The sequence below is a fragment of the Hippoglossus stenolepis genome, chromosome 10, assembly GCF_022539355.2.
Source record: "Hippoglossus stenolepis isolate QCI-W04-F060 chromosome 10, HSTE1.2, whole genome shotgun sequence".
NCBI classification, from domain to species: Eukaryota; Metazoa; Chordata; class Actinopteri; order Pleuronectiformes; family Pleuronectidae; genus Hippoglossus; species Hippoglossus stenolepis.
In genome coordinates this window covers 23,638,119-23,666,047 of record NC_061492.1, presented here as the reverse complement: position 1 = coordinate 23,666,047, position 27,929 = coordinate 23,638,119, and the positions used below count along the sequence as shown (strand labels likewise).

Sequence of the window (27,929 nt, the reverse complement as noted above, 5' to 3'; positions counted from 1 at the left end):
GGCGTGACTGCCTCCACCAGGAATGCAGTCGTGTGTGTTTTGAACTCTCCACATACAGTCTCACTCAGGCTGATCTGTCAGTTTCCCTGTGCCGGACAGATACTGGCAAGAGGAATACAGAGGTAGAAAAGGACAGGCCCTGTGTGGACATACGTGACGATTTTTATTTTCTTGGACACCTGCATATTTCTGCCAAACTCCCAGGGAATCCCTCTTTGAATCAGCTCTTGGGCACACTCTCTTGGGGATTTTGTATTTATCTAGTTTCTATCTTGACAAACTTATTGTGGATTATAAAAACGGCTTCAGACACTGATTGAACTTTTGGAATTCAACTGTATCTCTGCTGAAAGACCCACATACTGATTCAACTTCTTAAAAAAGAAAGATTGCCGCATTTTCAATTTAAAAAAGGTAAAAATACGTCTTTGGAGTTGAATCTTCGCTTCGACATCATCTGCATTGTTTCATATATTTTTGCTTTCTTTCTTTGTGTTGTTTAAAACACATTCATTCATTTTTTTTTAAGTCGTCTTCACTTATTACCAGCTGTTACAATGTTGGAATGACATTCGAGTTCGAGCTGCAGTGACGGCGGAGTGAATGATCTCTTCTACAGATATTCATCTGACACTTGACTGATGCTACACACTCTGCTGAACCTGAGCATGGTGTCTCACTGGATCACATAGAAGAGGATATCAAAGGTAAGGAAGCTGCAATGATCTGCACATTTTATGTAGACAATGATGACATCATAGGTCCACAGGTCTGTAGCCAGGATTTTAGAAATAGTCCACAAGGAAATTTCCATAACATATACCTTTACAAAAAAATATTTAAATTTGATTTTGATTTTTACAAGCATGATCTGGCATTAAGTACCCCTATACTATAAGTATGTTGCTGTACTCCATGAATGATTCAACTGTTCATTGTTACAAGACTTGTTCTACACCTTTTTTACACTGCTGTAACCCATATCATCACTTTGGGAAGGATTCTTCAAGAAGCGTAAATCTGAATTTCCAGAGGTTTACTTTGCCCATACAGTTTTTACATGTCATTACAGTGAAAAGTATTCTACCATAATCTGTTTATAAGTTCCCCAGAATTTCAGTATATCAATTACATGCACTGCACACTGTACAACACTGTAGTAGGAATCAGTAACTATTGGGACCACACTCATTCAATATAAATTAACCTTGAAAGTAGTGAACTGAAACGACAGAAACAGTTACTCCTGTGCTACCTTGGATGCTAATGTTTTTCTGGTCTCGGAAACCTGATTAATCCTCTGTGACAACTCTTTGGATTTCAAATGTACACATGGAGACGTATGGGGGCATGTTGGTGCAGTAGTCAACTCTGTCGCCTCACATGCACAGCAGGAAGGTTATGGGTTTGAAAGTGGCGACCACTTTCTGTCTGGAGTTTATGTGTTCTCATCGTTTTCCTCCCACAGTCGACATGAAGGTTAACGGAAAACTCTAAATTGCCCATAGGTGTGTATGAGAGTGTGGATTGTTGTTTGTTTCTGCATGTTGGCCCTGTGATGGACTGGTGACCTATCCAGGGTGTACTCCGCCTTCGCCCAAAGTCACCTGGGATTGGTTCTATCGCCTGGCAACCCTCAAAGAATAAGTGGCTTTGATCCAATCATCTGTTTCAGTTGAAATGATTAAAATAATATTACGTCTGAATTAGGATTAACCGGATTGTTGGGAAACACCTCGAGTCTCCAATATATATAACAAAATGAAAGGGTTCAAAAGAAAAGAAAAGAAATTCAAGATTTATGCATTGAGAGAATGGAAATGGAACAATCTTGTTATTGTGTGCAAAAGGTTGTTTAGGTACAGGGAAAAAATGCATTTAAAATAATTAAATTAAGGAGAAATTGAAATATGTCTTGAAACCTTTCCAAATAATTTGATGGATTCCTCTTTAGCACATTTGGACCATTGATTTTTAGACTGGCTGGAACTTTTAAAGTGTGGTTACACTTCACGAGAGCCAAGGGTGACAAAGTTCGTTGCTACAAGTGCAACAACTCTTTTGCATGTGAAGGAAACACGAGCACATGTCATCTACATCCAGTTAAAGTCCATCACATACAGGCGAGGAAATGTTCTCCACTACTGCCCATAGTTCATGTGTCGTGGTCCCAGGTTTATAACGTATTCAGCAGCCTGGAGCCCACATATGGAGTTAACTAAACTAATTAAATAAAATGGACATGCGTTAATGATTTACAGTTACCATTAAGCAGCTCATTGCAATGGGTGTATTCATATATTCAGTCTGACATGTTCAGAAATAAAGAGTGTAATTTTCAGGTCACTAATAGCAGGGGTGGCTGTAATGAGTGGGGGGCTGCAGACCACAGTCAAAACACTGTGAAAGAAAAAGTCCGGTATTCACTTCAAACAAACCCGATAAGAGAAGCGCTAAAGCACCAGGTCAATGAACCATAAGAGTTGCACACTGGATTCAGACTGTATGTGAAAGTAATGCAAGGTTGTTGCATCCAAAGCAGAGCAGACAGGTGAGAGGAAAAGAGCACTGGTTTCATCTGACTGAATCATGGAACACACAACAGTGTGGTTACATTTTCTAATTACATACAACAGAGGGGATGGGATTTATCTCCAGTTATCACCAGTTTCCTTCGTGTTATTCTGAGCTGCAGGGATAAAATAAGATTGTAAAAGCATACATTTTCAGTAAATAAACTATCTCTGAATAATAACTGTGGAACAACGAAACAACCCATCACCCAATAGATGTAAAAATTACCCACACACCATTCAATATTTGTCATGATCATAAATCAACATGTCAGTGCGACTGAGCTTTAGCATTTGTTGATTGTTGAGCTTTGGCAGCAAAAGCAGTATGACATTATTATACCTTTTTTTTTTCTGCATGAGTATTTAGTGTAAATTCTTCCTATCATAGTAAATCAGACATTATTTCTGGTGTTTCTTTTCAATTGTAGTTGTGTAATAATATTGTTTAAATATCATTGTGTTAATTGCAGTCACTGTAACTGAATTTACCTGCAGGTAAGATTCTCATATCATATTCAATGGTCTAATCATGGATCTGATGATGTTGCTTGTAAGTAACAACTCTGGGAAATATGGATAGATATAAAAAGGTAGGAAAAGCCAGAGTAGTTAGCTCTGTACAGGTTATCCAAGACGACCAATGTTAGTGAAGCCAGATAACCTTATAGTACACGCCCCAGCTGTTTTAGGATTATTAGGATAGGATCATCAGAACATAAATAAGGCTTGCTCAATGAAACTATACTTCTGTGAATATTAAACATTATAGTAGCAATGGGCTTAGAGTATTCAAATGCACGACTCAGAAACAGAAGGTTCAAAAATCTGTCTTTACTTGCAAACATTGGTCAGTACACAGGCGGTCAGTAAAACAGGCAAAAAATTAAATCCGACAAGGAGTGGACAGAGGCGGACAAAACTGCTAGGAGAAATTTGAAAAGACGTGATGTTCAGGATAAAATGACAGAGAGGAAGGGGAGCACAGAGATGGTGAAACCAATGAGCCACAGGGGAAACCACAGGCAGCAGACACACAGGAATGTGAAACCGAGGGATGAGTGACAAAAAAAAAAACAGGAAGAAATTCAACCTAGCAAACAGGGAAACATGACTGAGGGAGAGGAACGGTACATGACACAGTGGAACTGTTGTTCTGTTGCTGACACTGACCTTTGACCACTGTGTGGAAGAGGGGCAAGAGAAAACACAGTGCCCCTGCAGGGATCAATAAAGAATTGATTAAACCCTGCAAACTGGATGAACTATAACTCTGTCATCAATCCATACAGAAAGTGAACATACACACAGCTGATCATTATTTGAGTCCTGCAGCAACCACTGGCATGCTGTTATGTAAAAAAACATTTAGGTGACTGATGCAAGGACAGTGCCTCAGTGTTTGTTCCAGGGATGTACATGTAAACGCTAATTTCCCTGTCTAATAAATGGAGATTTGTAGAGACAGAAACTAGTCAACTTGTCTAAAAGTAAGATAACTCACAGAAAACAACTAAAACAGAGAACAATGTAGTTGGCATCCTAGCCAGTGTCAAAATGTCATATTGATTTGTTGAGTTTGGCTGATTTAAACAGTGCTAGTACTAGCAGCCTTCCCTCCTTGGTTAACATCCATATGCCTGGGCTGAATGTGGTTACGCATTGCTCCAGTCCAGCTACTATTCTTCGGTTATTCTTTATTTAATTTTTAAACATAACCAGGTTCCATGTTCAAGCTTCTCTTTATATTTGTCATCTGTGAGCTTCTGTAATGCCTGCTACTTCAGTTCCTAGCCATTGGGCCCGGAAAGTCCTTGAATTTGATGTTTAACAAGGTCTGCACAAATACTACCAGACATATATCTGGCTGTCAGGTAGTCAATCTGTCCGGCACTTTGGTTTGGACAAAAACTGTATTTGTTATTTGGATGTCATCAAGTACATAATGATTTCTGGCCTCTAAATGCAAACATGGGAAGAGAAACAGAAGAAGTTTTGAGTTTTTTATTGTAAAAAAACCCAAAACAATCAAAGACTGGTTGAGCTGGTAGACGGACTGGACAGGGAACTGGGGCTCGGGTTCAAAGAGCTGGGCAGGCATAGGTAGAACTGGTTTCCTGATAATCGACCAGTGGAGGCAGATGAGGAATCTGATTTGTGTTTTCATCTCTGATCTTAATTGTTTACTCCGACACCAGTGAAAGGATAATTTTCCGATTGCACTTTACCCTAAAACTGCCTTTTACTGTCCGACATGTTTTCTTCTGTTGTGTCTGCAAACAACACAGTCAACTATGCCTTTCCTGACAGCAGATATTTGTTTTTATTTTTCAACCCGGGCCCCATGTTATTTCTTCCTGTATGTCCCAGTTAATGATGTGTGAATGGACAGCTCAAACCGTATGTGGATATATGCAAGTCCTTTACACACAAATTGACTGGATGTTTCGATTTTGCTGCTGTGCTGCTTTTACTCAGCCAACCATTAACTCTGAGGATTTCATCATCCCTAGCAAGGCTCAGTTTTTACAATATATTCTGGAGCCATTATTGAAAAACCTCCTTTTAATGAGGTAATGTCAACCAGTCTTTGTACAAACTGAATGATTGCTTTCTCATCTTTAGCACAATCTCATTGAGATAAACTTTGTCCCTCGAGTGTGGCTGTGAGGCTCTGGATTTTTCTTTCTGTTCATGTTTTTGAATCTTCACATTCTCTCACTGAGCCCCACATCACAAAGCTCCTTCCTCTTCTGTTGCAACAACCTTTGACCTTTAGAAACCAATGGATGGTTGTAGCTTCATCCAAGGTGAAGAGTAAGGGATAAGGCTGGGGGTGGCATTTTCTGAATCATTCACAACAATGTTGATTGTAGTATCTTTTGAACTCTGGGTCATGTGCCGGAATCGCATCAACTTCCACATCAAGGTTACACCATTGACCCCTAGAGAGAAGTTCTACAGTACATTAATCCATCTCCATTTTTTCTCATTCCACTCATTGTGGTGGCTATAGCACAGGACGTTAAGTGGACAGCTAATGATTGGATCCCTGGCTCTTCAAGTCTGTGTGACTAAGTGTCCTTGGTCAAGATAAAGGACCCCCAAATGTGTGATTGGGATGAAAGGGGGATAGAGAAGCACATGGTGGTGCAGTTGTTAACTATGTTGCCTCAGAGCAAGGAGGTTCTAGAAACTTTGAGACCTGAGAAAGCATTTACACTGTTGATTTGATGCTTTGTTCTCAACAGAATACCTTTCCCTTTACCCCTCAAGTTCATTTGACAATGCAACTTTATTTGTGCTGAATGTGCATGTACTACCAGAATACAAAAAATACAAATGTCTGCACAGTTCTGTTACTCCTCTTGACATTAACTACAGCAACAGACAGGGTGTGGCTCAGGAGGTAGAGGGGGTTGTCGACTAACCAGAATGTCAATGGTTTCATCCATCAGCACCTACAGTCTGCATTACCCACGGCAAAATACTTAAACTCCAAATAACCCCTGATGGCTGAGGCCACAGTGTATGAATGGATTGTAATGGGGGGGAAAACACTGCTGTCTGAATTTGTGCATGAATGGGTGAATGGGACTTGTACTGTAAAGCGCTGTGAGTGGTTGACAAGACTGGAAAAGTGCTGTATAAAAACAATCCATTTACCATCTTCATTACTGATGCTCTTGATGACACACATTGCAATCCAGACTACTCATGCTGTCTTTGCTTGTGTGGCCTGAACCAAACAGCAGATGCAAAGGACAACAAATGTGTTTGTCCTTTATGAAATTAATCGTGTCCTGATGTCCTATTTTAACCTGTGACAGATTTCAATGGACCAACAAAGCATTACTTATCAGTAATTTTCTTACATTTTGCTTGTTCCCACTCGTGTTCTTATTTTGATGAATGTCATGTGTTGGTAAGTTGAAAGCGTGCATCAGTTTTTCCGAATTAGCATAGGTAAACGCCCCGACAATGACCATAAAAGGTCATGAGACTGCAGTGCCCTGTGCACACACAGAAATCAAAGGACAGCCCGGCACCAGACTCACACTGTAAAAAAAGTTGTTATATACGCGGTGCGTACCGTTTAGTGTAGTTGCATCTCCTGAGCCATCTCTCGTATCAGAAGGGAAACGAACTCGGTTTTTAGAATTATTATAGTGTAATTATTGTAATTAATACACTTGGATGGAACATTTGAATTAAAAGCTGTAAAGTCATGAAACATGTGACAAATGTAATATGTAAACACCTGTGTCTAAAATCTTAAGATTGGAAACTATTTTTGTTACTGAATATTCTCCTCTTCAATGTTCATGTGTTTAAAAAGTGTTATCTTTTGCAGTATAGACCAAATATTCTGTGTTTGTTCTCCTCTTCAACAATTATTTGGTATTATTTTTATAATATATATTTTAATTATTATGGTAATTTAAATATTATAATACAACTGTAGAATTAAAAAGAATTAAAAGCAAAAAAACAACCAGATTATTTTACTCAAGCATTTCAGTAGTCAAGTGTGTGTAAGACTGCTCTTCAGTGTGTGTACATCCCTTTGGGAATAGGTTAAGATAAGGATGTTTGTTCACACCATGACATACTGAAGGAATGATCAGTGAGATATGATTCAAATAAAGTGCTGCAAAAAGTGTCCATTGGAGAGAACAGACAGCAGGATGCTGTTGATCACTGTATCCAAGGCTGCCAATAGGTCCAGCAAGATAAGAATCAAAAGCTGCTTTCAGACACAATGCGAGCAGCCACTGGTAACCAGTTAAGGGAGTGGAGGAGAGGTGTATGTGAACTTAGGTAGGTTAAAGACCAGTCGAGCTGCTGCATTCTGGATGAGCTGCAGAGGTCGGATGGCACTAGCAGGTAGACCTGCCAGGAGGGAGTTGCAGTAGTCTAGGCGTGAGATGACCAGAGCCTGGCCCAGAACCTGCGCCGCCTTCTGAGTGAGAAGGGGGCGTATTCTCCTGATGTTGTGCAGCATGTATCTACAGGAACGTGTTGTTGCAGTAATGTTGGCAGTAAGGGAGAGTTGACTGTCGAGTGTCACACCCAGGTTGTCTCAGTACATATATGTTACGTGTATTTCAATGGAAAATAAAAGTCCTATCCATAAACTATCCATAAATTATATTTCCTACAGTATGTAGTTGCTGTTCTATTGTAACGTGAAAGGGTTGAGTTTATGGAGTGCATATAAAGATGGACAACGCATCTCCACTTCCTCCAGTTGTTCAAAAATTAAGCTAAAATATCCTGGAAACAAGTTCTGCCATTTTGTGCTTTTGACGAGTCTATGAAGTTGTGATGATGGAGCAGAGCTACAGTGTCAACATTCTGCCAATACAAATGCTCAGCCAATCGCGAGCCAGTCTCAGCTTTCAATCATGGTGTTTCACCCCATATTTATGGCATCAAACAAACAAATTAAAACCAAACTTACCGGGAAAATTTTACATTTGAACATTTATAAGAGCATTTATAAGAACTAATGATAAAAAAATTATTTAATTTGTACGTTGACGTTAGTTGTGTCAATGTCCATTCCACTGACATGGAGGCAGGTGTTTATGAGCGATAGTGCAACCTGCCACCAGGTGGCTATGAAGTTGATTTGGCTTGACTTTTGGGTAACTGTCATGTCATGAATCTTTAAATACAGTCTATGGTTGAGAGTAGAGTATCACCACAAACAACCACACATAAACTCAATGTATAACTTAACAAACTGTACACTGTGTTACCACTCTAACTGGGAAAATGTATACAAAAGCATATTGTTGTGTCTCGGACTTCATCAGCACTTTGCTTTATTACTATAGGGACCTGAGTATGCAGTTGTTTTGCAACTTCACTGAAACTATTTCTGTACTATCACTGAGCCACACCTCATGACTCACCTGAGCAGGAGCGGTTCCAGTTATGTCTTATACATCACACCCAAATGAATTTATGTGTGTGACTGTGTTACTTTGTGCATGTGCTTGTGTTTGATCATGTCAGTGTTAGTACAAAGGGGATCTTTGTGCAGCCTTTGGAGACCTGGATGTGGATATGCAAAAATTATGCAATTTTGATTGAAGATAGATTTTCAAGAGATAGTATTTATAATATTTGGGTGTGATAGTTAAGAATTGGTCAGCATCAATTTATTGTTCATCTGATTGTTAGTGGAAATGGAATACGTCAGTAATTACACTCGTGCTCTTCTTATCCTGAACACAAAAATATCTGCAACATCTCATCTGTCATACATCAATATTAGTCTAATATATGTTTGGAAAAACATGATCATTTTTACATGTTATATATTTTCCTGGCTTCTAAATGGAATAATATGTCACATTTTTTGTGTTACTTTTTTAGAATTTATAGTATTCGTTTTTAGAATTGTGGTAGATTGATGAAACGAAAAAAATCTATTCAATTTTATTTGGACAGCACCAAATTAAATCATACATTATCCAAACTAAAAAACCTAAAAATATATCTGATGGCTTTTATATCCCAGTCATTGCAAGCTACTACAAGCTTATATAATTATTATTGATAGTGCCCCATTATATTTGTAACTCAGCACACAGTCTTTTAATTGTATGTTTGCAGTTACGCACTGGCAACACTATTGTGAATGAGTTACATGTACATGTGATGGCCTCACCAGAGTTACGGTGTACAGTTTCATTCTCTTGCTACATCTTGTTTTTTACAGTTTGATATTTTAATCCCTTTCTGCAACTTAGTTCTCTATATATAATAAAATAACAGTGATTGTACTGTAATTATAATTTGCTGAATGATGCTGTTATTGTCTTTGCTGCAATTGTGTTTAACAGTCATTACACAATTTGACACTGGAAGTATAAAGTCCAAATAAGTGGCATTAGTCCATGTTCAAAAGAATTATATTTTACTTTTTTCTATCATGAATGACATCCAATCATTCTGTAACCTTAAATTATCTTGTTATAACACAAAAAAACATCTTGTAACTTTATACTTAATAACAGATTTTGTACTCAGTGCTGATCTGACCCACTGTGATTGCACTCTTTATGATATGTACAATTTATGGGTTTCACACATTAAATATTACAGTTTTTTTCTCATTACATAAGTCAACATGAATCTCATCTAATTTATCATGATTATAAAGTCACCAGCAGTCACCATCAGGGTTCACAGAAATTCCAGTGTCTGCAGAAAACACTTATAAATGACATTATCAGGATTATAATGCGTCAGAAATGACAAGCGTTCACTTTCAGGGGAACACGAGACTGCTAGTTTAATTCATATTATAATAATATAATTCATATTTACTATTGGAATGTTCAAGCAGTAACTGGATATGATGTAAAATATGACCTGAGAAAACAAGACACATATATAAAGGAAAAGGTTTTGCCATAAATTAACACTTTATTAAATGTCATTTGATTGGTTACCACAGATTCAATCTAGCTGTCTTACCATTGTCCACAATTTTACTCAATGTTTTCCATGTTTCAATGCCTTATTCAAACATCAAGCAAACTCAGTATCCAGTTAATTTGTCAGATCTTTTACCACAAGAATTGCTGCAACATGCATCAAAACAAATTCTGAGAATAACTAACCACACATTTCACTGCTGTGATTATTCCTACCAGCCAACACTTCTGTTTAGGTCCCTGCTGTAACCATGGCATCCCGGGTGAAGCAGCCCCAGGGGCGCAGCTTGTCCTCTCTGTTTTCTTGCTGCTTCAAAGGAAGTGACCAACCAGAGATCACCTACTGCCATGATAACATTATGGCTTCACTGGAGCCCACCCTGCCCATGCCCCCTCTTCAGGAGCTGGACTCAATGTTCACTGAGCTGGTGGTGAGTACAAGGCATTGTTCGTTTGCTCAAGACTTGAGTATTTCTAAGTGCCTTCAAACATCCATAAGTATTTAAGTGCTTTTCTTTCACATCGTCCCTCTGTATCCTCATTGTCTCCTTCTATCCCAGGATGAACTGGACCTTACAGAGGAGCACAGGGCTGCCATGTTTTCTTTACCAGCAGAGAAGAAATGGAACCTCTACTGTAGCAAGAAACTGGTAAGAAACTATAAATACACCAGAAAACATATCTCTGCAACCTACAGCGTACAGTTTATGTATCATGACCTCATACGCCGGTGTGTCTTTATGTTTTTCAGGAGGCAGAGGAGAACAAAGGAGCAACCAAGTGGCCAGAGTTTTATATTGACCAGCTCAGGTCCATGGCTGCTGTGAGTCACACAAGACATTCTGTTTTCATCCTGCTATTACCAGTTCATTCACAGAAAAAAACATTGACGTATTTTTGCTCCATCACCAGTTTTCTTCATAAAATTAGAAGATTATTTTATATTATTTTTATAATTATATAAATATATACAGTATAGTACTGTCAACATTTTACACATGGGGCTTTGATATATATAGTTATAAACGTTATATATGAATGCACTATACTAACATATAGTTCCACTAATGAGCCACAGGGCTGTAGGCCAAACACTCTCCATTATTGGCCCTGAATGATAACCTACTTGGAATTATGTTTGTTTAACTCCATATCCAGAGGAGGTCTCTACTGGCGCTGGAGGGTGAGGATGAGCAGGGAAGACTGAAGATCGTCGATGGTCTTAAAACAGCTCTGAGGACACAGCCAATGAGGTACAGTTCCACTTCTAACACACATGTTTCTGTGAAAAAGAATTGCCTCCAACTTTCACTCTGACTGATCTCCCTCAGGTTTGTGACACGATTCATTGACTTGGACGGCCTGTCGTGTCTCCTGAATTTCCTCACGTCAATGGACTATGAGACCACAGAGTCTCACATCCACACCTCACTGATTGGCTGCATCAAAGCTCTGATGAACAATTCACAGGGCCGAGCTCATGTCCTGGGTCACTGCGAGAGTATTAATATCATCGCACAAAGTCTGGCCACTGAAAACATCAAGACCAAGGTACAAACAGTACATAGCCTACTCTGTGACTTTCTTTTATTCTCAAAATCGTGAAGAAAATTTCTAAAAGCGGAGTGATTTGGTGAATGTCATTTGGTTTGTGCATGCTGGTTTGAAATTAGTATGTTAGGATCATTAAATGGGTCCATCTGGTCAACATTTCTTCGCAAGGCAACTGCAACATGACCACAAAGACAAGTAAGACAACAAGAACATGACATAAATGAGCACAAAGACACAAAAGCAGAGATGAAAAGAGAAACAAAACAACCACTAGGAGACACAAAATAACCACATGACATATATAAGAACAAGAAATAGAAAAAAAAACACAAAGACATGTAAAATGACCACGAGATATGAAATGTGCACAAAAGGATGGCACTGCCCCAGCGTGTTTGTGCATTGCAACTAATGTTGGTTTCATGATGGATTTCCTTTAAGGACAAACTTTACTCAGATCTGTGAAATCAAACTTTCCCTGTTAATGATAAGGTTTTTTTTTTTCTTCTTCTTCTCATGTGTAACTGACCTTTCCTCTCTCTTCTTAGGTTGCAGTGTTAGAGATCCTTGGAGCCGTGTGTCTGGTGCCAGGAGGCCATAAGAAAGTGCTAGAAGCTATGTTGCACTACCAGAAATTTGCCTCAGAGAGAACACGTTTTCAGGTCTGATTTTTTTTTTGTTTGCTATCTTTTCATTTTCTGCAAAGGCAGATGTGAAAGGACGAAATACAGTAGATTCATCAGATTTCTTGACATGACCACTCAGCTTAACACGCAAGGCAAGGATTTTCTTGAGGAGTCAAAATGCTGAATTAGGATGTTACAAAATAAAGTCAAATAATTAGAAAAACATTAAATCAAATGTTGAATTATGGTGTTAAAATGTGTACACCAATTAGGTATCTTTCAGATGTCCATTTGCTGTCTGTATTGCTTGTCTCGCTTCTGTCCGTCCCATCATTTGGCATCATCCTCTTCGTGGTTGGACAGATGAACATGCTGACAGTGTGTGGCAGGAAGTGATCAGCTACAGCCAGACCAAGAGAGAGAGAAGACCATCATTTTGAAGCTCACCTGGTGTCAAACATCAAAAAGACCAGCAGCACTTTCACTGTACCAACACAATTTAATTAATTAATCTATAACCGGAGTGTTTTCTGTCCTGTGTGCAGAGCCTGCTGACAGACTTGGATAGATCCACGGGCCGCTACAGAGATGAAGTTAATCTGAAGACTGCCATTATGTCCTTCATCAATGCTGTGCTCAGTCAGGGAACAGGAGAGGTAATGAACAAACTGTCTCCGTCTCTTTTGAAGGGGCAATCAAATGCATGCAGCATTAAGTACCATCAGTTTGTTGTTTTACTGTATGTTCTTTATTTTTTTATATTCCTTCGCTCAATTTGCATCCTAGGATAAGGCAGGTGTTAATGTTGTTTTTTAAAAACACCAAAGATGTACTTTATGACTTCCCCACCAAGAATGTGGCTCCAAGCCCCAAGTCCACTTGTCTTAGTGAAAATTAGTCACATAAGTCCAATTTTTTGGATTTCCCTGCGAATTTTTTTTGTAGTAGTGGGTGAATTTGCTGTACTAGTGATCGTGTGTGTGTGTGTGTGTGTGCGTGTGTGTGTGTGTGTGTGTGTGTGTGTGTGTGTGTTGAGAAACTCAAATGTTGTGTCTATTTATACTCAAACTTGTAGCATACGTTTATTAGCCTACTGAGGGTTGGTTGAGTAAGTGGTTCCTGATCAATCAAAAAGAAGAAGATAGTCGGGATGACTGGCTCTTTAACTTTCAGGGACTGATGCTACTACCTGATGTTTTCTATTGGTGTTTGAGAATCCTGTATTTTAATTTTATATAACATCAACAATAACAAAGATGAATATGAATAATATATGTGTTAATGTTGTGTCCATGTGTGTGTGTTCCACAGACCAGTCTGGAGTTCCGTATCCATTTGCGCTACGAGTTTCTGATGTTGGGCATCCAGCCAATTATTGACAAACTACGTTCCCATGAAAACGCCACCTTAGACAGGTACCGTACATCAGGTGCACCTCAAGGTGCAAACATGGAACTGTATCATGGAACTAACAAATAAGCACCAGGCCACATGAATTGATTTATACATTAACAGAGTTTAAATGTACTTTCTGAGTTTAGTTGTCACAGCTTGTTGTTGTCTTCCAGACATCTGGACTTTTTTGAGATGTTGAGGAATGAAGATGAGCTTGTGATTTCCAAACGCTTCGATGCTGTAAGTCATTTAGAAAAACCTTTCCACTTTCCAAATGCTCTAACGCAAACTTTTCTTTATGTCACATCCTTCAGATCCAGCTGAATTTCAAACTTTTATAGATGAACAGATTTAATATTTCAAATTTTTTACATCATACCAAGCAACTTTGTTTCTGGTACACACCACAACTTTAAGAGGGGATTTTATAGATTACTAGTAACCAAAACAACCTAACAATAATAATAAATCCTAATAATTAACAATAATACAAGCTGCATGTTATTGGTGCAAGTTGAAGGAGCTGTGTTTTCCACTCCTTTATAATCAAACCCACTTGCTCCAGCACATCTTCAGCATGTCACATGTAATTTGAAAATACAAATCAAATATGTACTGTGTTATAAAGCCAGCAATAAATGTCCTCTGCTACTTTGCCTCAGGTCCATATAGAAACCAAAAGTGCGAGCCAGATGTTTGAGCTGATCAAGAAGAATCTGAACCACACTGAAGCTTACCCTCACCTCCTGTCAGCGCTGCAGCACTGTCTCATGATTCCATGTAAGACTGTCTGGCTGCCTGCTCGCCTACAGTTCACTGAATGATCCATGCTAGTAGAAGTTTCTCTCTGACTTGTCTCACTGTCTGTCTGCAGATAAGCAGAACACCACCACACTTCAGTACTGGGTGTTGTTGGACCGGATAGTTCAGCAGCTGGTTCTGCAGACGGACAAAGGTGAAAACCCTGACGTCGCTCCGCTGGAGGACTTCAATGTTAAAAATATTGTCCGCATGTAAGTGTGCAGGAATCCTAACTCTGAGACATGAACATAGCCCATTAATGATGACTGTAATTATTATTTTTAATATGTTGAGTCAAACACCACAGTTTTATTACTGGTAGAGGTAAACAAAACATTTCCTGTAGAGACGGCTGCCGACGTTGCTAAACACGACAAAATCAAACATTTTAATTTGCTATTTATCGTTGATACACAAATTAGATTTTGTTTAAAAAATACAAAGAATCACAAATATTGGTTTAATCCTCATTTAACATATTAAATATTCCTATATATATATATATATTTGCTTACTTCTTTTTCAACACCTATCTTCAAAATGTGAAATTTGTGCCTGGTAGAAAAGACATGTAGCTCCATGACAATGAGTTTCCAGGGGAATAGTGGACAAGCTTCTCGTTTTGTGTGCGTGTGTGTGTGTGCACACGTGTGTGTGTGGTGGTGGTGGTGGAAGGTGCGAACTAACTTCTCATTTGTGTTTGTATGTGTCTTTAGGCTCATCAAGGAGGGTGAGGTCAAACAATGGAAAGAACAAGCTGATAAAATGAGAAAAGGTAAATACACACATGTCCAACATGTACAGCATTAAAATGAACAAACATGGTTGGTTGTACAGTTTTGCTCTTCCTGACTCATCAGCTGATTATGCAGTAGCAAGAAAAAGAAAGGGAACCGTGTGGAATTATCCACATTTATATGTAAATTTGTCTTCAACACTCAGAGCTTCATCTAAGTTACATGAATGAACAAATACAATCTATTTGAACTAATAATACACAACTCATTGTGTAGTTCTTACACATCATTCAAACAGCTAATGACATCAGAGTTAACAAAGCTAGAGTCCAGCAGAGGTTTATGTTAGAGCTACTTTGGTTTATAAACATACTCACAATCATTGGAGCTGGTTAACCTCTCTATTCATGAGTTGACCATCTATTATATCAGAAAATCAGGTTATTCCAGGAGGTTCTTAGTGTTTTTCTTGCCCCTGTAAATGCTCAGTCAATGCTTGCATTGAACAAATGATTAGCTGGATACCTCCGGGACCGAGCTGGCAACACAATGCATATCCAAAATCACAATCAATGTCTTCCACTCATCATCCTTTGTTCTTCAAGACTTATACCTCCAATAACTCAACCCCAGTTTGTAGAGCGAGAGCTCCTGTGAGTTTCTAGCTGTCTCACTCACTTTTCCATCCAGACCAGCAGAACTTACAGCAGCGTTTTGAGAAGAAAGAGAGGGAGTGTGAGGCCAAGCACAAGGAGAAAGAAGATATGATGGAGATGCTGAACAAGATGAAGGACAAACTGGAGCGAGAGGGCAACGATCACAAGCAAGCGAAGCTGCAAGTGGCAGGACTGTCTGCTCGTCTGCAGCAGCTCAGCTCTGTATGTTCACCAACACAACAAGCTCGCTCATCTGTCTGTTCAGAATTCGTTGTCCTTATTTGCTTTAATTTCTCTTGTTATTTTCTTAGAACTCCAGCATTCCAGGAGGACCTCCTGTGACCTCCGGTGGTTTAGTCCCCGCTGGTGTTGCCCCGTCCATCCCCTCTCCTCCTCCTCCACCTCCTCCTCCTCCAGGTGGCCCACCATCTTTTGGAATGGGCCCATGTGCTCCTCCTCCTCCTCCGCCTCCTCCTCTAGGAGCTCAACTAAACACTGCCCCGAAGAAGAATATCCCCCAGCCATCCAACCCAATGAAATCATTCAACTGGAGCAAATTGCCTAAGGTCTATTGGTGCTAATTACTCTTACTATTGATACTGTCTTTATTAACTACAGCAAACTGCTGATGATCCACATTCATTAGTAATTACCATTAATGTATACATTTCTTACCTAAACTAGATGACAGAGGTTGGGCATGTCAACTACTGACATCCTGACCTTCGTGACAGCGTAACAGAACTTTAGATCCATCAGCCTCTACACCAACAAATAATGTTTACCTGAATTTTTCAGAGGTGAAGAGCTTGTCAGCCATATCCTTAATAAGAAAATGTGTCCCCTATACATTGAGCAGGTTTTGATTTAAAGTTGTGGGTCTCCTTTGCAAAACTTGACAGGTGTTGATTAGTTAGTGTCGTGCTTTATATTACCCCAATAACTATATAAATCCTACACATGCTTATATATGACAGTACTTTACTGATAGCTTATTATTTATTTATTTATTTAACTAATTATTTTGCCTGTCATTCATTGTCATTCATTCATACTGAGCAGCAGTGATCAGGTTGGCCATGTAAAGGTTTTGTTACTCATTTGTTACAGACAAGGAGAAGACAGCTGTGTCCTTAACTTCCTTAAAGGTTCAGTGTGTAGGATTTAATGGTCAGTATTTATATAGAGCTTTTCTAGTCTTGATGACCCCTCAAAGCTCTTTACAGTACAGTTTTGCCATTCACCTATTCACACACACATTCATACAGTGCATCTATGTGCAGAACTTTCTCTATCCCATATCAATAACACGCTAGCGGCACACCAGTGAGGGCCAATATGTAGTTCAGTATCTTAAGGACATGTCAATATGTGGAATGGGGGAGATTGGGATCGAACCACCAACCAAATTAATATCCCTCACCTTACTATCCCTTTCAACTGTGTTAGAGAACCTACGGTGGCCCTCAAGTTACATTTAACCGGGATCTTCCCTCTTTAGATGCATACTTTAGTTTGTCCATTATGGCTTCCTGTAAAAACATAGTGGACTCAGTGGAAGTGGACCTGCTCTCTTCGTAGATATGAAGAGCTGATTGTAGGGTAACAAAAACACAATGGTTCTTAGTTTCAAGTGATAACATAACAATGAAATCATTGTTATAAAACATTCTTATCCACACTGGACCTTTATTGTTGTCTTTATTTTCAATCTCCAACATCGCGACCAGTAATATGAGACACGTTCATTCTTCCTAAAAGAATCTACCAGCTGATAGTGAAAGTATCAAGAGGGCAGTGAAAAAGTATCGACTTGAGGTTTTGGTCTTTTGTTGGCAGCAAAAAGGTTTCAATCAAGGAGCAGCCAAAAGCAATTTTTTCTTAAAGGGGACATAGCATGCCCATTTTACCACAAGTTGATATGGTTCCTTGGGGTCTTAATGAAATGTCTGTAACATACTTTGGTCAAAATACCACAAGGATCATTTCAAACAGCACCCTTTTTACCCTGTATAAAACAGCCCTCCACAGAGTGACCTGTTTTGATGAGGTGGGGGTGGGCCAAGACCATGTAGGAGACTTCCAGTTCCTTGTTACGACACAAAACCCAGGAAGCTCAATCGAGTCGCTCAAGCATGACGTTTCTGACTTAGAGGAACCATAACAAAACGCGCGAGTGTTTTTTCCCCAGAGTTTTTGGGTTGGTAGACATGCCAGATACCCACATTAACTGAGAAGCACTACAAGTGGAATTTGCATGCTATGTCCCCTTTAAGTTTTATATTACTACACCACTATGAAGTGGGCAAGGAACTGGTTTAGCTTGTAGTAGTGGTGGAATCCACACAGATAATCTCTACAGAGGTCAGAGTCCTGTCACAGAGTTGAAATCGCAGGGTAAGTTATTAATTGGACCTCTGATTAAAATGATGTTATTAACATTGTTTATTTCTGGAAAAGACTGAAGGAACCATATGGAAAGAGATCGATGATGTTAAGGTGTTCAAAGAACTGGATCTAGAAGAGTTCCAGAGGACGTTCTCAGCTTACCAAAAACCACAGGTGACATAGTGAATACTGCACTGACACGAAACATACAATTACATACACTGCATTTGACGTATCAATCCATTGATATGTTATTGATTATATTTTCCCAGTTCCCAGTCATGGCGAGGTTGTGTTGTATTGTATTTTGTTGCTGTCTGACTATTCTTTTCTATTAGCAGAAGGATGCTGAGGGTGATCGCACGATTGCCAAGAAAGTCAAAGAGCTGTCAGTGATTGATGGTCGCCGCGCACAGAACTGCATCATTCTGCTCTCACGGTCAGTGTGTGGACACAATTGTTGCTGCTGGAAAAGTGGATATCGCTACCTATGGGCTTATTCCACAAATTATGGCATGACCATTGGGTCACCACCTCCATATGTGGTCTGAGTGATTTAATATGTCCTTGTCTCATCTTGGGTGCATTCACATCTCAACTTAGAGCTGTCCACTTGTGATCAGATCAGTTATGACAGATGTTAATACCATATGTGAAAAGCATCCAACTTTACCTCATTCACTGTTTACAGAGAATTTCCTGCCAGTTAATGACAGTGATTATGATTTACCTCAGTGCACCTTTACATCTGGTGCCCAAGGTGGGAACTGACCATGACCCAACAACCTCACCAGTCCACCGCCATATTGAACTCAAAACAACAATGATATTTCTGAAAATCTGCAGTTAAGGGTTCTATGTGTCCAGTCTTTGACCTGATTCTAGCAATTATCAAATGGTTCTGATAGCATAGAGAAGGAGTGTCATCCATTGGCCTGTTCTTGTCACTGATTATGGGGTGAACATTTTACAGACACAGCAAACACAGGCCTGTATGTTGTTGATTGTATTTGAGTTAAGAACTAGAACAGCATTCAGCTGAACAGTCCTATACGCATGATGTTGGATTGGTTCAAATGTATTAAGTTCTTCTCAGGCCCAAGCCCCAACCTCCACAAGGTTTGGTGGAAATCAGTTCTGTGGCTACCTTTTTGTAATCCTGCTAACAAATAAATAAACCAACAAAGAAATCAACAAACAGACACGGGGGAAAACATAACCTCCTTGTTGAAAGGTAAAATACTGATTTACAAAACTGTTTCTGGTTTGTATACTAGCATAGATGTTATATTGTTTTTACAAAGTTATAATAACAGTAAAACAAAGTTTATTTTGTATACTTTTTAGTAACAGACTTTTCACACCCTCAATAAACAATATATACTGCTTGATTTATAATTAATAAATAAAAATTACTGTTGTTGACAAAAGATTTGCTATTATTGTATACAAATTGTGTATCAATGTCAATATCAGAATCTGACTTTAGAATCAGAAAAACGTAATTGATTGGTCAATTGGATTTAACAGTTATGGTACAGATCCATATCAAAAAGAAATACAAAAATATAAGTATAGAAGGGAAAAATAAGAGGTACGTATATGTATTTTTCTACAATATGTATAGAAAGAAACGTAATAATAATTTCCAAATATGTATAATACAGTACATACAACAGCTGAAATATCAGTACAAATTGAATCTGCTTTAAATCAATCAGCTACATTTAGATTTCATACGTTTTTTATTTGCTGCTATTTGCTCTCCTCTGACATCGGTCAGACATTTTATTTAGTTTTGGTTTAATTTGCTTTGTTTTGTTTTTGTAAATGACATATTTGATACTACCACTTGGAGTCACCAAAATCAATTTCAGAACTGACACTCGACATAGGAGTTTTAATATTTTGGTTCCATATCAGTGTGGTATGTGTTAATTAAGGATATTTGATTTGTATATTGTTTTATCCTCTGATTGCAATTTATTTAACAATCTCAGTCGCTACATCCTTGTGGAGATATATTTTTTAACTTGGATTTCACAGGTTTTATTGATTTAAGCAAAGTTTAACAAACAACAGAAATGACTTCCTCCACAGTGTAAAAAAAACAGATCTCTCTTACAGCCTCTACACAAAGACAGCATGGTAAATGTAAAACGTGTAAGTGATTGTATTGACAACTGAAATACAATCTATATCTGTGTTACAGGTTAAAGTTGACCAATGAGGAGATCCGTCATGCAATCCTGACCATGGATGAACAGGAGGATTTACCTAAAGACATGCTGGAGCAGGTGCTAAAACGCACACATGCAAAGGAACACAACCCGCAGACACACATCCCCATTCCTAAACATTGCATTCTGAAGAGTAGGGGGAGTGTCTGTTGTCCAAGGCTCCTACTGTATTTGTAAAATCCATTCGAAGTGCCTGGCTGTTGGAAATTCTTCCACACCAACATGTTGATATAATGATATCAAGTATAGAGAAAGAGAAAGAATTGAGCAGCTTAATTCACTTCTGCCTGTTTGGATAAATGGTAAATGGTCAGTATTTATATAGCGCTTTTCTAGTCTTGATGACCACTCAAAGCTCTTTACAGTACAGTTTGTCATTCACCCATTCACACACACATTCATACAGTGCATCTATTAGCAGCACTTTTTTTTCTATGCGGGGCAATTCGGTGTTCAGTATCTTGCCCAAGGACACGTCGTCACTGATAATAATGGATCGGTTTAGAAAGGTCTCTAATGGAAAAATGGAAACAACGTATTTACTTTAGGCTCATATGTCTGATAATTCACAACCAACAGATTGACAACGTTTTCTGATAGTTTGTGTGTATGTGTCTTTGTGTTTGAAGCTTCTGAAGTTTCTTCCTGAGAAGAGTGACATTGAGCTGTTAGAGGAACACAAGCATGAGCTGGACCGTATGGCCAAAGCAGATCGCTTCCTGTATGACATGAGCAGGTACGTACCAAAATAACTTGTGTTCTTTACAGCTTCTACAAAAAAAAAAGAAATGTTAAATTTCACCAGAGGAAAATGTAGTTCCCTTGGTGAAATAAAGACTCCCTGTCCAGAAAATGCCGTTATCGTCCATATCTAGAGATTAATACCGTCAAACACTTCTAATTTCCTACAACGTCAAACATGTCATATGAACTAGTTCTCCTCCAGCAGTCCCATATAGCATGTTGTTCCCTCGCAACACATAAATGTTAAATATGAATCTGCACAAATGGTTTATACAGCATTCACAGAGGAATTTTGATTATTGGTTCATTTCGTTAAACAGACATAACATTGAGTTACACTAAATATGTCTCCACCTCTTCCTGCTGGTGGTGTTCACGGTTGTTGTCTGTTTTGTGTCCACACCCAGAATCAGCCACTACCAACAGAGACTGCAGGCGCTCTACTTCAAGAAGAAGTTTGCTGAACGAGTGGCTGAGGTCAAGCCTAAAATCAAAGGTACCCTCCCTCTCTCTTTAAGCTCTGTTTTATGTCCTCTGCTGAGGACATGATACGATACTAATTTGCAGTTATGGTTTGAGGAGCTGTGTGTTAACATTTCCCTCCTTCTCTCTGTGGTTTCAGCTCTGTGCCTCGCGTCCAGAGAGGTGGTACAGAGCGGGAGGCTGCATCAGCTGCTCGAAGTGGTTCTGGCCTTTGGGAACTACATGAACAAAGGACAGCGAGGAAATGCCTACGGATTTAAAGTCTCCAGTCTGAACAAGATAGCCGACACCAAGTCAAGCATAGACAAGTACAGTTCTCAGCGAGGCTTCCTACGTCATTAGCCTTTTCCATTGAAGACATTTTGACACGTGGAAGCAGGAAACATCCTTGTGCAGACAATATAATGAGAGATGGCTGAATATTAAATACACCTGTGGATAGAGTGATGTGTTTTTTCTACTATTATGAGTCAAAATGTCTCCTGGGATAAAATAAGGCCTTTTCACGTGTTCAACTATTTGTTTTAAAAGAAGTAAAGAAAGTGATAAGTGATCGTTGATTGATTGTCAAATGTGTGTGCTGTTTGTTCGCAGAAACGTCACTCTGCTCCACTACATGATCACTGTACTGGAGAAGAAGTACCTGAGTGTGGTGACCTTCAGTGACGAGCTACAGAGTGTGCCAGAAGCTGCTAAAGTCAAGTAGGAATCAATCAATCGTCAATCAAATTTTATTTGTGTAGCCCATATTCACAAATCACAATTTATCTCATAGGGCTGGGAATGAAGTAACGCACACAGACACACACACGGCCATGAAGGTGATGGGGTGTGACTCTGATGATCTAAAGATTTAAAAGCATCATGATTTAGCAGTGTTTTTTTATCTAGGGATTCAGTTTGTCTCCTCAGAGTCTGGAGGCTCTAACAACAAACACTGGGCCACCTTTTGTTTTCAGCCGAGACTCTGTGGCAGAAAGCAGAGACTTGTTCGAGGATCTCAAGCAGTACGTTAGTAATAGGGGGAGAGCAGCTCTGACATATAAGGACGTGCTAATCCAGACAGAGCCTGTAAAGTGATTGAGTGTAGTTTCAACTTGGTTCTAAAGGAAAAGAAGGTTGGGAGGCAAAAATAGCTTTACTATGGCCACATATTTGGAACCAGATAGGAAGCGAGCTTCAGCACTTTGAATGAGTTTTGTGCGAGGCATGTGTACAAGGTCATTAATATATGCAGTGTATAACCTGGCCAAGACTTTGGAGGGTTCCATAAAAGTCACTACACTTAGCTGTTGGTCCAGTAGTTCCAGTTGCAACTCACCCTAAAACCACAAATAGCATGTGTTTGTTTTACTGTCTCCCTTCAGTATGACAGAGTTGGAGAAGGACATTGGCAATCTGAGATCTGGTCTAAAGAGCGTAGAGGCGGTAAGTGAGCTCAGTGGAGAGCTTGGAAATCTTGTTATAATGTCCTGTCCCTCTGTCTGATGTCTTGTGGTCCATTTGCAGGAGCTGCAGTACCAGCAGGCTCAATCCTCTCACTCTCCTGCTGATAAGTTTGTCCCTGTGGTCAGTCAGTTCATCACCGTGGCCTCCTTCAGCTTCTCTGAGGTAGAGGAGTCGCTCACTGAGGCCAAAGAATTGGTGAGTGGGCAACAGATACAGTAACTGCCATTCAGATTCACTTTCTGATTCATTGTGCTTTAAAAACGTTCAATATCATCACAACACCGAGCAGTGCAAATTAACCAGTAACCAGAAATATAGTTGAACATCTATGAGAAATTCTGGATCAGACTTCCAGTTTTCCACTACTTCCAGTTTGTTATAGGGATAGTTCACAGAAAAACTCATCACCCACCCCTCAACGCCGATGGAGGGGTGGGTGATGTGTTTGAGTCCACAAAACACTTTTGGAGCTTCAGGAGTAAAGATTGTTGCAGCCAAATCCAATACAATTTAAGTATCTGGTGACCGATTCTTCAAACGTAATAAAACAACAGAAAAAAAAACATTAAATGCCTCCGTACTGCTTCTGTGGTGTCATCCAAGAGTCCGTAAGCCCCAGCATTCAAATTTGACTCAAAACAGCATAAATTACATGTGTGTTGTGTGTTGATGTTTTTAGCCTAAATGTCCTCTGATATCCTCCTCTGGAGCCGCATTCACGTTCACACACACTGCACACAAGTTCTCGCCCAAGGTTACGTGCGGGGCCAAACAGGACATTGCTACTTCCGCTAGCATCGGACATTTAGGCTTAAAAATTGTGTAAATGACACCGTTTGGAGTTGAATTTGAAAAGTGTTTTACAGACCAAACTCTTCTACCGCACCTCCATCAGCATAGTGGTTAGTTGACAATGAGTGAATTTTCATTCTTCAGTGAATTATCCTTTTATTCTAGGCCTAACCCTAACCCTTACTAAACATACAGACATATGATTGATATTCATCAAAACATCATAACGAAGGATGCAAATAAGCACATTAGCCAAATTGTTGTACATTTCCTTTAAGATGGTATTGGGCTTACGCAAATGTGAAGCGAATATGGTGGATCAAAGTTCACCAACGTTGCATTCCAGGGGAAGCAATGCTGCAATTTGTGATCTGCAATTTGCGATCTGCAATTTGCGATCTGCAATTTGTGATCTGCTTGAGATAAAAAAAAAAAAAAGATAAAAGAAGAATAGAAGAATAGAAGAATACAGTATCCATTAGTGAAGCTGTTTTTTCTCTCTTTTCGTTTGGTCTTGTGTTCACGCCATCCACAGCTGTCTTCAATAACCTGAGGACTTAGATCACAATTCCTCCTTGGGTCTATTACACCTGTACGGTCATGTGGTCAAGCTCCAATCTGATCATTCAAACACCAGGTGTAACTGGGACATCCCTGTCATGAGGGCTGTGGGGTCACAAACACACGTTGCAGTGTAACTGTTCTCCCTCTTTGTCTCTTCTTGTAGTTTGGAAAGGCACTGAGACACTTTGGAGAGGATACATCCAAGCTGCAACCGGATGAGTTCTTCAGGATCTTCGACACTTTCCTCGTAGCGTTCTCCGAAGCCAAACAGGACAACCTGAACATGGCCAGATGCAAGGAGGAGGAGGAGAAACGGGCACTCTTGGAGGCACAGGTCAGCAGACATTAAGAGATAAAGAGAGGGATGTACTGTCAGCAGATGTGAAAACATTCTTTTGAAAGGATAGGCAATTTATTACAACTGCTCTGGACCAGCTGTTTGTTGGTGGTGCACTTTGCATGCATTCATTTGAAAATGTTGAAATCTGCACAAACTTTGATGTTAACTTCTGACAACACCTACCCACTTTCCAAATGTCCATATGTGTCTAATGACCACCTCATTCATTTATGGGTAAATGTACAGTTAAAAAATCCTCATCCATCCTCTCCCTGTCACAATCCCTGTCACTCTCTTTGCCTCTAGCTGAAGAGAGACAGAGAGCAGAAGGCGAAGAAAGCTAAACCCAATGAAGAGGAGGGCGAGTTTGATGACCTGGTGTCGGCTCTGCGCTCTGGGGAGGTGTTTGATAAGGATCTGTCCAAAATGAACCGCAGAAAACAGCGAAAACTCAACACGTTCGAAGGCAGCCGAGAGAGACCAGCAGCAAAATTGACGTAGTACCAGGAAACTTCACGGACAACAGCAGCTCACTGGGACTGTGGTCGAACAGGAAGCTAATTATCTTAGATCCACTTTCATGGTTCAAGGTTGTGCAGATACATACAGTATATACAGTATGCAGAAACAACCTTTGCCTGCAGGCATTTTTGTACTTCAGCCCTTTATTGTGTTACCGTGCTTTGTGGAGAGCTGAGCCTGAAAGGACTATTGGTTGCTGATGATATTTTATGCTGGACTTACATGAATGTGTTTTGTGGGTCTGCCATGTGCTGATGTTGACACACAACGTTTGGATTTGGGGTTTCTTCCCATCAGCGGTCAATGCAATGCTGAATAGATGTACAGTGGACACAACCTGATGAGCACTCACCAGGTTCAGCAGCTGCATCTACCCCCTCTTTCTGCACTCATTGGTGGTTGATGAAATGTATTTGCATTAACTTAATTTTATTGGCTAGCGCCTGCACATAAGTGTTTGTTTGAACACGATTTGATTGGCTGCTGCAGCACTTTGGTATTTAATAATTTCATTAAACGACGGTCTGTAAATATATAGAAATTGTATCCAAAAATTGTATTCATTAGGTTGCTGCATTATTTTTCGAAAACAAATACTTTTTGTGTGGATTCCTTATAGACGGATATTTAACAGGGAACATCTTCATTATCAGTTAATGTGGTCATATATTTTAATATGTGTAAAGTGATGAAATGAAAAGTGATATTACTAAGAACAATCACAGCACTATAACAAGGCTCAAGCTGCTCGGGAATTTACCAGCTGCTGTAAAATGGTGTTCTACCCAGCAGTGTTGTGGACCTTTATTTATCTGTTTCTGTGTAGAGAATGTGGCCTTTAAAAATTGAATGTCTTTTTTTTGGTTGAAACTGACAGTTAACATGTTGAGCATCTGGGACCATGTGGCATCTCCAACATCTCAGAGGATGGAGAGGCTTGTTTCTGAGGAGTGACTACTTGCACAAAACATATATTTTCATGGTTTCTTAGCCCATGATCTTGACACTTTTAGCCACTGAAAATAAAAATATATTATGCCTCTTCAGTCTGTTTAAATGTTGTGCTGTGGTCACCAATGTCAAGTAAAAGTAGTAATAAGAATATACCTATACTGACGTGTTTTTTATTTGTCTGTTTCTTTTATGTTAAAGAAAAAATAGTATAGTAGGATAGAGCAACAACTACTAACAAAATACCAGTAATGAAGAATCAAATCTACTGTGTCGATTTAAGTTGGGTATATATCATAATCCATGTCCATTGGGGAAGTGGCTTTGTGAGATGTACCAGACTCATTTTTAGAAATCTTTAAACCTGTGGTGACTCTGAGGTGTGTCACAACAACACAGCTTTGTCTGACTGTTAAACTGAATTGAGGATTCGCGTGGTTCAACTCAGACAGGACTGCTGGGTAAAAAGGAAGATGAGGCTGTGTGTTTAAACCTTCTTACCTTGTTACTGCCGAAGCTAAGCTAAGAGAAAATGCCACAAATTCAGCACCTACAGGAAGCACGCTGCAGGATACTGCTGCGAAATGTATATTCAAATAGAATGCTAAATGTATGATCGACACCAGAGGATTTTAGATTATTGTGTTTGTTCACTTGTTAGTTGCTTAGTTTGGCCTGTTACCCCAACTGATGTGGCCACTTACAGTAGTTGACGTTCCTAGGAGTTGATAACATGGAGAGAATGGAGATCAACCTCTATGTGAGAAAGTGGTTAGGAGTCCCAAGAGGTCTGATCAGCCTGTATGGACACGGCATCCTTGAGCTGCATATCTCAAGTCTCGTAGAAGAGTTCAAATGCACCAAAACAAGGCTGGAGAGGACGCTCTCAGAGTCCTGAGACAGATCTATACGGGCTGTCGGACCATCATCAACCTATGACGTCCTTCCCTCACCCAAAAACCTGAACGAAGATCCATCCTGCCCACTATGCTAAACTCCAGCTACCCTCAGGCACATCCTCACTGGTTGTAAAATAAGTCTCTACCAAGTTAGGTATACGTGGAGACACAACCAGGTACTCAAATGCCTTGTAGCAACAAAAGAAACAAAGAGAACGGCTAACAATGCCTTGCCATCAAAACCTCAAACTCAGTTCAAAAGAAAACATTTGTCTGTGAGGGGGAACAGGGAAAGAGAGGGCCTCCTCCACTGACCAGGAGAGGTCAGTTGGAGCAAGCCAGGGACTGGGAGCTGTTGGTGGATGTGGGCCAGCGGCTTACAGTCCCATCACATATTGTCACTACCACCCTGAGACCTGAACTGATAATCTGATCCAATTCGTCGTCCACTTTGTAGAATTGACAGTTCACTGGGAGGATAAGGATGATGAAGCGAATGAGAGGAAAAGGCTGCGGTATGCAGACATGGCATTTGAGGCACAACAACGTAGTTTGAAAGCAATAGTTTGCCCTGTGGAGGTTGGCTGCAGGGGTTTCCGCCAGCAGGTTGCTCAAAGATCTGGGGATCCATTGACAACCCCTGCACAAGACCATAAAAGAAACATCACACACTGCAGAACACTGAAGCCAATGGCTCTAGATCAGAAGGAAAGATCCCAACTGGGCCCCAAGATGCTAGGGACATGCACCCAGGTCTGATC

General features: G+C 39.7%; 1 protein-coding gene across 2 annotated transcripts; it reads left to right on the top strand.

Moving 5' to 3' along the window:
* Positions 1-26,424, top strand: LOC118116978 (disheveled-associated activator of morphogenesis 1). Of its 2 annotated transcripts, XM_035168976.2 has the most exons (27): positions 1-414; positions 620-707; positions 10,247-10,458; positions 10,588-10,677; positions 10,779-10,850; positions 11,186-11,280; positions 11,359-11,578; positions 12,130-12,243; positions 12,753-12,863; positions 13,519-13,622; positions 13,776-13,842; positions 14,265-14,382; positions 14,477-14,615; positions 15,120-15,178; positions 15,831-16,018; positions 16,108-16,362; positions 18,257-18,358; positions 18,523-18,623; positions 20,397-20,481; positions 21,054-21,160; positions 21,576-21,664; positions 21,791-21,959; positions 22,246-22,353; positions 23,019-23,079; positions 23,161-23,295; positions 24,620-24,790; positions 25,103-26,424. In XM_035168976.2, exons 3-27 carry the CDS (start codon positions 10,279-10,281, stop codon positions 25,295-25,297), a joined length of 3,135 nt encoding a protein of 1,044 aa, XP_035024867.1. In that variant the 5' UTR covers positions 1-414; positions 620-707; positions 10,247-10,278; the 3' UTR covers positions 25,298-26,424. The 2 variants fall into 2 exon arrangements, with proteins under 2 accessions (XP_035024867.1, XP_035024868.1); XM_035168977.2 differs by having other exon boundaries at positions 1-707; positions 18,526-18,623.
* The last annotated feature ends 1,505 nt before the right edge of the window (positions 26,425-27,929 follow it).

Coding starts and splice junctions, on each gene's coding strand:
- LOC118116978 (XM_035168976.2), top strand. CDS start 10,279: ATGGCATCCCGGGTGAAGCAGCCCCAGGGGCGCAGCTTGTCCTCTCTG. Junction 14,616..15,119: donor GTTAAAAATATTGTCCGCAT/GTAAGTGTGCAG, acceptor ATGTGTCTTTAG/GCTCATCAAGGAGGGTGAGG. Junction 15,179..15,830: donor AGCTGATAAAATGAGAAAAG/GTAAATACACAC, acceptor TTTTCCATCCAG/ACCAGCAGAACTTACAGCAG.